This window comes from Monodelphis domestica, chromosome 5 (genome assembly GCF_027887165.1).
Source record: "Monodelphis domestica isolate mMonDom1 chromosome 5, mMonDom1.pri, whole genome shotgun sequence".
NCBI lineage: Eukaryota > Metazoa > Chordata > Mammalia > Didelphimorphia > Didelphidae > Monodelphis > Monodelphis domestica.
Window position 1 is genome coordinate 108,299,362 of NC_077231.1, and position 12,169 is coordinate 108,311,530.

General features: G+C 36.6%; 1 protein-coding gene across 2 annotated transcripts in view; it reads right to left on the bottom strand.

Annotated features, from left to right (window-relative positions):
* LOC100022478 (aldo-keto reductase family 1 member C1-like) overlaps positions 1-12,169 on the bottom strand; it is a 38,297-nt gene that overhangs the window by 18,864 nt on the left and 7,264 nt on the right. For both annotated transcript variants that reach the window (XM_001374277.4, XM_007503865.3), the window contains one exon: positions 8,195-8,311. In XM_001374277.4, coding sequence (XP_001374314.1) covers positions 8,195-8,311 — 117 coding nt within the window. The remainder of the gene's footprint in view (positions 1-8,194; positions 8,312-12,169) is intronic.

Sequence of the window (12,169 nt, forward strand, 5' to 3'; positions counted from 1 at the left end):
CTCTTCTATAAGGACTACATTTATATCATTCTATGTATACTAATATGTGGGGAAAATGTAATGTGTAAATACGGGGAAAAGAAAGACGAAATAGAATAATCTTTCTCACACAAAGATTCACACGGGAAGGGGAGGGGAAGAAAACTACTATAAGAAGGAGAGGAAGAGAGTTTTTACTTAAACCTTTCTCTCAGGGAAATCAACTCTGAGAGGGAAGAACATCCAGATCCATTGGGATCGTGAATTCTATCTTACCCAACAAGGGAAGAGAGAAGGGAAAACCAAGGTGGGTAGGGGGGAGGGAAAACAAAAAAGGGAGGGAAGAAGAGGGGGGAGGGAACAAAAAGGGAGGGACTAGAAAGGGAAACATATCAAGGGAGGGAACAAGGGGGACTGATTTAAAGTAAATCACTGGACTAAAAGGTAGAGCTGAAGAAGAAAGGTTAGAATTAGGGAAGGATATCAAAATGCCAGGGAGTCTACCAGTGACAGTCATAACTTTGAATGTGAATGGGATGAACTCACCCATAAAACGTAGACGAATAGCTGAATGGATTAGAATCCAAAACCCTACCATATGTCATCTTCAAGAAACACACATGAGGCGGGTAGACACCCACAAGGTCAAAATTAAAGGATGGAGTAAGACCTTCTGGGCCTCAACTGACAGAAAGAAGGAAGGAGTTGCAATCATGATATCTGATAAAGCCAAAGCAAAAATAGACCTGATCAAAAGGGATAGGGAAGGTAATTATATTTTGTTAAAAGGTACTTTAGATAATGAGGAAATATCACTAATCAACATATATGCACCAAATAATATAGCACCCAAATTTTTAATGGAGAAACTAGGAGAATTGAAGGAAGAAATAGACAGTAAAACCATATTAGTGGGAGACTTAAACCAACCATTATCAAATTTAGATAAATCAAATCAAAAAATAAATAAGAAAGAGGTAAAAGAAGTGAATGAAATCTTAGAAAAATTGAATTAATAGACATATGGAGAAAAACAAATAGGGATAAAAAGGAATACACCTTCTTCTCAGCACCACATGGCACATTCACAAAGATTGACCATACATTAGGTCACAGAAACATGGCACACAAATGCAGAAAAGCAGAAATAATAAATGCAGCCTTTTCAGATCACAAGGCAATAAAAATAATGATAAGTAATGGTACATGGAAAACCAAATCAAAAACTAATTGGAAATTAAACAATATGATACTCCAAAATCGTTTAGTTAGAGAAGAAATCATAGAAACAATTAATAATTTCACCAAGGAAAATGACAATGACGAGACATCCTTTCAAACCTTTTGGGATGCAGCCAAACCAGTAATCAGAGGTAAATTCATATCCCTGAGTGCATATATTAACAAACTAGGGAGAGCAGAGATCAATCAATTGTAAATGCAAATAAAAAAACTCGAAAGCGATCAAATTAAAACCCCCCAGCAGAAAACCAAACTAGAAATCCTAAAAATTAAGGGAGAAATTAATAAAATTGAAAGTGATTGAACTATTGATTTAATAAATAAGACAAGAAGCTGGTACTTTGAAAAAATAAACAAAATAGACAAAGTACTGGTCAATCTAATTTAAAAAAAGTAAAGAAGAAAAGCAAATTAACAGCATCAAAGACGGAAAGGGGGACATCACCTCCAATGAAGAGGAAATTAAGGCAATCATTAAAAATTACTTTGCCCAATTATATGGCAATAAATACACCAATTTAGGTGATATGGATGAATATATACAAAAATACAAACTGCCTAGACTAACAGAAGAAGAAATAGAATTCTTAAATAATCCCATATCAGAAAATGAAACCAACAGGCCATCAAAGAACTTCCTAAGAAAAAATCTCCAGGGCCCGATGGATTCACCAGTGAATTTTCTATCAAACATTCAGAGAACAGTTAATCCCAATACTTTACAAACTATTTGACATAATAAGCAAAGAGGGAGTTCTACCAAACTCCTTTTATGACACAAACATGGTACTGATTCCAAAACCAGGCAGGTCGAAAACGGAGAAAGAAAACCATAGAACAACCTCCCTAATGAATATAGATGCAAAAATCTTAAATAGGATAACTAGCAAAAAGACTCCAGCAAGTTATCAGAAGGGTCATCCACCATGATCAAGTAGGATTTATACCAGGGATGCAGGGCTGGTTCAATATTAGGAAAACCATCCACATAATTGACCACATCAACAAGCAAACCAACAAGAATCACATGATTATCTCAATAGACGCAGAAAAAGCCTTTGATAAAATACAACACCCATTCCTATTAAAAACACTAGAAAGCATAGGAATAGAAGGGTCGTTCCTAAAAATAATAAACAGTATATATCTAAAACCATCAGCTAATATCATCTGCAATGGGGATAAACTAGATGCATTCCCAATAAGATCAGGAGTGAAACAAGGATGCCCATTATCACCTCTACTATTTGACATTGTACTAGAAACACTAGCAGTAGCAATTAGAGAAGAAAAAGAAATTGAAGGCATCAAAATAGGCAAGGAGGAGACCAAGTTATCACTCTTTGCAGATGACATGATGGTCTACTTAAAGAATCCTAGAGATTCAACCAAAAAGCTAATTGAAATAATCAACAACTTTAGCAAACTTGCAGGATACAAAATAAACCTCCATAAGTCATCAGCATTTCTATATATCTCCAACACAGCTCAGTAGCAAAAACTAGAAAGAGAAATCCCATTCAAAATCACCTTAGATAAAATAAAATACCTAGGAATCTATCTCCCAAGACAAACACAGGAACTATATGAACACAACTACAAAACACTCGCCACACAACTAAAACTAGACTTGAGCAATTGGAAAAACATTAACTGCTCATGGATAGGATGAGCCAATATAATAAAAATGACCATCCTACCCAAACTTATTTATCTATTTAGTGCCATACCCATGGAACCCCCAAAATATTTCTTTACCAATTTAGAAAAAACCATAACAAAGTTCATTTGGAATAACAAAAGATCAAGGATATCCAGGGAAATAATGAAAAAAAAAACACAAATGATGGGGGCCTTGCAGTCCCAGACCTTAAACTATATTACAAAGCAGCAGTCATCAAAACAATTTGGTACTGGATAAGAGACAGAAAGGAGGATCAGTGGAATAGACTGGGGGCAAGCGACCTCAGCAAGTATACGATAAACCCAAAGATCCCAGCTTTTGGGACAAAAATCCAGTATTTGATAAAAACTGCTCGGAAAATTGGAAGACAGTGTGGGAGAGATTAGGAATTGATCAAGACCTCACACCCTACACCAAGATACATTCAAAATGGGTGCATGACTTAAACATAAAGAAGGAAACCATAAGTAAATTGGGTAAACACAGAATAGTATACATGTCAGACCTTTGGGAGGGGAAAGACTTTAAAACCAAGCAAGACAAAGAAAGAGTCACAAAATGTAAAATAAATAATTTCGACTACATCAAATTAAAAAGCTTTTGTACAAACAAAACCAATGTAACTAAAATCAGAAGGGAAACAACAAATTGGGAAAAAATCTTCATAAAAACCTCTGACAAAGGTTTAATTACTCAAATTTATAAAGAGCTAAATATATTGTACAAAAATCCAAGCCATTCTCCAATTGATAAATGGGCAAGGGACATGGATAGGCTGTTTTCAGATAAAGAAATCAAAACTATTAATAAGCACATTAAGAAGTGTTCTAAATCTCTTATAATTAGAGAGATGCAAATCAAAACAACTCTGAGGTATCACCTCATACCTAGCAGATTGGCTAACATGATAGCAAAGGAAAGTAATGAATGCTGGAGGGGATATGGCAAAGTAGGGACATTAATTCATTGCTTGTGGAGTTGTGAACTGATCCAACCATTCTGGAGGGCAATTTGGAACTATGCCCAAAGGGCGACAAAAGAATACCTACCCTTTGATCCAGCCATAGCACTGCTGGGTCTCTACCCCAAAGAGATAATGGACAAAAAGACTTGTACAAAAATATTCATAGCTGCGCTCTTTGTGGTGGCCAAAAACTGGAAAACGAGGGGATGCCCATCAATTGGGGAATGGCTGAACAAACTGTGGTATATGTTGGTGATGGAATACTATTGTGCTAAAAGGAATAATAAAGTGGAGGAATTCCATGGAGACTGGAACGACCTCCAGGAAGTGATGCAGAGCGAGAGGAGCAGAACCAGGAGAACATTGTACACAGAGACTAATACACTGTGGTATAATCGAACGTAATGGACTTCTCCATTAGTGGCGGTGTAATGTCCCTGAACAATCTGCAGGGATCTAGGAGAAAAAACACTATTCATAAGCAGAGGACAAACTGTGGGAGTGGAAACACTGAGGAAAAGCAACTGCCTGACAACAGTGGTTGAGGGAACATGACAGAGGAGAGACTCTAAACGAACACTCTAATGCAAATACTAACAACATGACAATGGGTTTGAATCAAGAACACATGTGATACCCAGTGGAATCATGCGTCAGCTATGGGGGTTGGGGGAGAGGAAAAGAAAATGATCTTTGTCTTTAATGAATAATGCTTGGAAATGATCAAATAAAATATTATTTTAAATAAATAAATATCTTTTAAAAAAAAGAAAGAAATGTTTCTGTGTGCTACCATATGTTTTTCTGAGGATAAGTGCATTTGGATACTTAGGATATATTAAAATATTAATCAATTAAAAAATAAAAATGAACATTTGAAAAATAACCTGTGAATGTCTATCTCCAGAGGATGAACTGAAAAAGAGAAACACAAAACACATAATCTATATATTCATATCTTTTTGTTGGGTGATAACAATTTATGCTTCAGGGAGGGAAGAGAGGGAGGCTGGGATGCCTGGGAATAAATTCCATTAAAAAAGAAAAGAGCAAAGATAACTTTTTAAGTTGATAGGGGAAGGAGGAGAATTGGGGTACCCAGCTTAGAGGTATCTTGTTCAGTGGAGTTCAATCCAGGTAGAGCAACAGATGCAAAGTGGAGGCCAGTACTTGGCCCTACTCAACAATAAGAGTCTCACTAATACACTGCTGGTGGAGTTGTGAATTGGTCCAACCATTCTGGAGGGCAATTTGGAACTATGTGCAAAGGGCTATAAGACTGCCTGCCCTTTGATTCAGCAATACCACTGCTGGGTTTGTACCCCAAAGAGATAATAAGGAAAAATATTTGCACAAAAATATTTATAGTCGCACTCTTTGTGATGGCAAAAAAAAATGGAAAATGAGGGGGTGTCCATCAATTGGGGACTGGCTGAACAAATTATGGTATCTGATGGTGTTAGAATATTATTGTGCTCAGAGGAATAATGAACTGGAGGAATTCCATGTGAACTGGAACGAGCTCCAGAAACTGATGCAGAGTGAAAGGAGCAGAACCAGGAGAACATTGTACACAGAGACTGATACACTGTGGCACAATCAAATGTAAAGGACTTCTCTACTAGCAGCAATACAATGATCCAGGACAATTCTGAGGGACTTATAAGAAAGATGCTATCCACATCCAGAGAAAGAACTGTGGGAGCAGAAATGTAGAAGAAAAACATATAATCAATCATGTCGTTCAATATGGATATGATTAGGGTTTTGATGTTAAAAGATCACTCTACTGCAAATATGAATAACATGGAAATAGGTTTTGAACAATGATATATGTTTAACCCAGTGGAACTGCTTGTCAGCTTCGGGAGGGAGGAGGGAAGGTGGGGTGCAAATCATGAATCATGTAACCATGGAAAATATTCTAAATTAAAAAAGGGGAAAAAGAAACTTTAATATACAACAACAACAACAAAAAGCCCCAATGAGTCTCAAATCTAATCTCAGACACTTCCTGTGTGATCCTGCAGAAATCACTTAGTCCTGACTGCCTAGCCCTTGTTGCTCTTCTGTCTTAGAATTGCTCCTTAGATAAAAAAGTAAGTTTTTTAAAAGAAGATTTTTTTTTAAATAAGTCAGATCTATGCTGTCAAATGAAGCATTCCCTAACTTACCTCTTACCTGCCAGGTGCATCACCCAATACGAGAGGATGCAAAGAGTATATTAGTCCAGCTTCTGAACCTCAGAGGCTCTTTACGTGCTAGCTGCCACTAATCTCTTAGTTCTGCTCTTTTGTGTGTGTTATCACTTTTGTTCAGTTAGCCCAAGGATAGCTGTAGATTTGTTTGGTCATATTATAACTCAGAGCTCCTCCTCTCTTCCTTGCTTAATCCACTGAGTTTCCCTTAAAATTCTTAGACAGACATAATGTTATACGGCTTTTAAATCAAAACAAGTCAAATCCTTTCAGAAAGTCTTTATTATGTGCCTACTGTGTATCAAACACTATGCTAAGTCTGTGATACAAAGAAAGGTGAAAAGTAGCCTTTCAAAAAGTTCACATTTTAATGTGAGAAAAATAAAAACTATGTACAAATTTATGTAAAATACAAATTGGAGATAATCTTAGAGGGAAGGTTTAGGATTAGGAAGACTTTTGGAAGAAGGTAGAACCTTATCTGTAACCTGAAGGAAATCAGAGAAGTCAGAAATAAGATAAGGAAGGAGAATATCCCAATCATGAGACAACTATGTGTGGTGTCTGGCAATTGAGTAAACACCGCAAAGAAGCTTTCCTTCATTGGATCAAAGAATACGTGGAAGGAGTGAGGTATAAGAAAATTGACCAGATCTGTTTTTCAGGAAGTTCACCTTGCTGCCCCAGTATAAATACTCACTATTTAACAAAAAGCGCTGGAAAAAATTGGAAATTAATAGGGAAGAAATTAGATTTAGATCAAAACCCCATACCTTTGCCTCAAATATGCATGTGACATAAATATGAAAGGCCACATCATAAACAAATTAGAGAAAATTGCTCTGTTTCTAAACTAGGCAGGTTGGCTCATCCAGAAACAGCTTGGGATGGAGGTTCATCATATCTGTTCTGGCCTTAGTGGGAGCACTACATAGCCAATAGCACTACTACAGCTCAGAACTCTCAAACTCAAGCAACCCACCAGCATTGGCCTCTCTAAGAGCAGGTGTTGAGGGAAAAATAGGCACCACAATTATTTTGTGGCATCTTGATGGATTAAAAATGCAGAAGCCCCCCAAATTACCTAGTGCTCTAATATTAGAAAATCCCTAATCTCTAGAGCAATGATATAGTATATCATTTTCCCCCTTAAACCCTTATCTTCTGTCTTAGAATCAATATTGTGCATTGGTTCCAAGGCAGAAGAGCAGTAAGAGCTAAGCATTGGGGGTTGAGTGACTTGCCCAGGGTCACACAGCTCTATGATTCTGAGGTCAGATTTGAACCCAGGACCTTCTATTTCTAGGTCTGTCTCTTAATCCACTGAGCCACCTAGCTGCCCCCAATATAGTTTGTTCTTGAGGGTGTGAACTTATCCACTGTTAATTTCTTCCTGTCCTTGGCTAAGGGATCCTGAAATCTTTTCTAAAAAGACTCCTTTGCAACTCAAAGATTAATTGTAAAACTTTGTTCTCCTCCCCTTATTCCCTGCTCTTGAACATTTTTTTATTCTGATGAGAAATCCTATTGCTTGCATTCCAAATACTCTCCTTTTCTCCCTTCACTGATATCTCAACCCTTTTCTGTGAAATGCTTTTCTTTTCTATACTAAATTGTTACACAATGCTGCTACTCTATTATGTTACACAATGGCTGGTACTCTAAAGAGTCTGAAAGATTATAAAAAGCAAATCTATACTAAAGCAGAGGAATGTGAATTTGCTGCCAGCAAGAGCAGATTTCTTAGTCCTCTAGTAAATCTTATTACTTTCAGTTTGGCCTACTATCTTTGACCCATAGTAATTGGATTTGGTGAACAGGTCTGCCTCTCCTAAAAAGTCAAGAGAATTCTCCAACACAGTGATGACCAGTCTCATCTCTTACGATTAAATTAAGAAATCCTTGGGCAGTTTTTACTTGTCAGCATGTAGTTAGATCCAATCCTATTAGCAATGGTTTTTCCCCCCTGCCAAAACACATCTTCAGTATTATAGACAAAGCCTGAGTTAGAAGGGGCAAAGCATTCCTCTCCTTCTTACAGAAGCAGGGCTGAAAAATATTAAGACAAGAAAAAAGAGAAATATGGTCAAAAAGTCTTTGCATACTTAGAGCATAAGTATTACTTACTTTTATAGACACAGGCCAATGGATAATGTAGAGATCAATATAATCAAGCTGGAGGTCCTTCAGGGTCTTTTCCAGGCCAGATCTGACCAACTCAGGGCGGTGGTATGTGCTCCAAAGCTACAGGGATTGAAAGAGTAATATTATATATTCTTTATCAAAGCAATCCCAACCAGGGGCAAATTGTGTTCATACCAGAAGAGCAGATTCAGTTCCCAGAATGGCCGATGTACAGCAAAATTGTGGAGTAGTTGAAGTTTGTCCTTGTCATATAATCTCTCTGTTTCTATTTCTTTGTTTGTAAAATGAAGAATAATCAATTCTCTCTACCCCCAAGAGATGGCATATGCAAAATGCTTTGTAAACAGGCAAAAGGAACCTCTTTAGGACTAGAGAAATTCACCCCCTAGAGCAGCAATAGCAAACCTTTTAGAGACCATGTGTCATGTCCCATCCCCAAGCCCTGTCACCACAGCCTTACCTCAGACAGGGGAGGGAGAAAGCACTCCCATTGGGTTGCTGAGAAGAGGGGTAGATGAAGTGAAAAAATATCCTCAAGTGTGGTGGAGAGGAAGGGAGCAGCTAAGCCAGAGTCCCTCTACCTTTCTAGTAATGAACTCTGGTGGACAAAGAGTCCATGTGCTCACAGAGAGGGCTCTGCATGCCCTGTCTGGCACATATACCATAGGTTCACCACCACAGCACAGTAAACATCTACTCTCTCTGATTTTCTCACTTTCACTCTTTCTCTTTTTGTAAATAAATTACCATAAAAAATCATTTGGAATTGAGTAATAATTCCTGGTGACCACTCTTAAATAATTTAGTCCAATCCATTAATTTTAACCCTTACATTCTGGCCCTACAAGAGAAAAGGTCCTGAACTGCCTGTTGAAGGAGATGGTGAATGAGTATATACCCAGTATGGAGATGTCTCTGAGCCAGAAAGTTTAAAGTACTAGACAAGTCTAGAAAGAGAAGGAGAAGAAATAGTCATGGAGTCAGGTGCTTTCCTGGGGCCAAATCTTCTGGGCCAAACCTAATTGGCCTAGTATGGAAAAGAAAGAGAGAAATGGCTTGAAATATAAGTGAAAGAAATGGTCTTGCAGAAGTTGGTTTGGCCGCATGCTAGGAACCTTATGACAACAGATTCTAGAATCTGAAGAGGCTTTTGCTTCCTCTCCCTAGAGCCAAGTGGACGGGAGATAGCTGATCTCTGTTGTTCCTGCTGTGATAAAATATACAGTGAGATTGAAAGGAATCCTTTAGACCTACTGGGAAGTACCTTTCCTCACTAATGTGTCATTGAAAATCTGTTACTCTAAAAACTACATTTCCCAGGAGCCCACTGACTTCCTGTCATTATGTACTTCCTGTAGACAGGGGATATATTGAGTGGGGTTGCTGGTCTCAGTCTCTTTGCTTCCTGGGTTGTGACTGTGGTGATATGCAGGGGTTTTGAACAGGTTGATTAGCCACGGGCACCTGGTTTTTATTTTGTTACTTTTTAAATTCCTTTATTTCTAATGATCATTAATAAATTTCTTAAAATATAATACTTTTATTATTTGAGATTAATTTTAATTTTTACACTAAGAAGATTATATCAAAGAAGATACAGTGCTGACACCAGGACTCAGGGTCTGGCCCAGCTGAGTTGAACACAGTCATCAAGAGTTCATTCCTTGATCATCTAAAGATTGTTACATCTTGTAAACAAACAAGGAGAATTAATTAGAGTTAGGTATAGACAGAGAGGCTTGGAGATCTTAGCCAGAGGTAGGAAAGGGCTTAGAGAGCTTCAAGCAAACCAAAGAATTTCCCATGCAGGAAAATGTAGAAGGGGGAGGCTAGTGAGACTTCTTAGAGTTGAGGGAAACCTGTTCCTTAATCCTTCCTTCCTAATCCTTTTATTATCAATAAATATTATCAATAAATTTTTATTATCAATAAATACCTTTACATGTTTACCAACACTGCTTGGAGGCCTGATTACACACTCATCCCAGTGGGTGAGGCCATTGGCTTTACTTTATTGAAGGACACTGTCACATATACCTCAGTATAGTATACTATTTCACTAGGGAACACGTTAAATACTAGAATTTTAAATAGCAATGACACTGTGTTTTGGTAACTTTTTGAGATTTTTCTTCTTCCAAAGCCAGGAACTAATAGTTACAGAATCCTGAAGTATTGGTCAAATGTCAAGAGATGATAGGGGAATTACAATTAAAGGGCAACACCTAAAGAGTGTCATCATTTGGCTAGTTAGTTAATTTACCTTACATTGTTTCCCAAGATGGAACACAAAGATGATTTAGTACCAATAATAGAAAACCAACTAGATTGCAAATGTTTATGTTTGAGAGGATGATAAGTAATATTCCATTATTTTAATTCCAAATTATTTACTTTTCTTTCTTTTTATCTTTTTAGAAACTTTTAATATAATTTAATTAGGTAGAACAACAGTTTTTGATTGTTCAAATCCAAACCCCTGTCCCTAATAAATTTTATTTTTTTTAGTATGTAGTTAGTATCAACCATTACAAGCAAAAAACATTTAAATAATCAAATGCATACAAAAAATTACATGCAAAACCACAAACTTTACATTGTTTACAATTGTTTTAAAATATGTAAATTATACATATGCTAAGATAAATATCTTCTGCTTTTCCGTTCCCTTTGGATTTGTTTTACATTGATACTTTTTTCTCTGGGTGTTGTCACTATTATTTTATTTTATGTAATCATGGTATGCATTATTCTTATTCTCATATGTTTCCTTTATTTTCTTTGTATTTCCAGTATCTTTCATTTCTAATCACATAATACAATCCATTATATTCAAATGTCACAATCTATTTAGCCATTTTTCCTACTCATTGTACGCGTTATTTTATCATTATGAAGGTTCCATGAATATTTTCAAACAAATAAGGCTTTTTATCCTCTCAATAATGTCCTAAGTGGGGGCAACTGGGTGGCTTGAGAGTCAGGCCTAGAGACAGGAGGTCCCAGGTTCAAATCTGGCCTCAAATATTTCCTAGCTATATTTCCCTTACCCCCATTGCCTAGCCCTTACTACTCTTCTGCCTTAAAACCAATACATAGTATTGATTCTAAGATGGAAGGTAAGGGTTTAAAAAAAATAATGTCCTTAGGGCAAGCCATAGTAATGATATTCCTAGGTCAATGAGCATGAAATACTTTTATAGCTCTTAATGTATATTTCTATCTTATTTTCTAAAAAAGCAATTCATAGCTGCTCGAGCATGTTTCTCCATTTTTCTATCAGCATTTAATTTGACTAATTTATCCAATCTGGGCTTCAGATAACACACATTAACATGGATATATTTAGCTATATTGGTCCTTAGGCAGCAGAGACAATCTGTTGCCAGGATCATAGTCTTTCCAAAACCAAGTCTTTGCGGCTTGGTCATACTCAAACAAACTTTTGTTCCAATGCCACAATCTCTCTCGAATGTAGGATTATCTCCCTAGTATGATGAGTATTTTAAAGGTCCCTCTCTTGTCATTTCCCCCTTCCTTAAAAGAAAACCTTTGCAGAATATTTATGCTTTCCAAACCATTGTTGTCCCACTAGTAACTATGTTTGGATTTTGTGTCTGCTAAGCTATCTGCTAATAACCTCATACAGGTATGTGCGGGCTTACCAGATATCTATCCTTTTTAACTTATCTAAGGTTCTAATTCATCTCCTTAACTTCTTATTTAATTTTAGTTTGATTTATTTAGTTTTGAGAGGGGAAAATTAAAGTCTTTTGTTGTTATTATTGTTAACTTTCTTCATGTGCATCTCATTTAGTTTTTCCTGTAAAATTCAGGATGCTATATAGATCCAATATTGATAATGATTTGTTTAGTTATCCTGTTAATCCCTTCCAATTATATCCATTTTTGTCCCACCTCTGTCAGAGATCAATTCATTTTTCTTAATTTACCCTT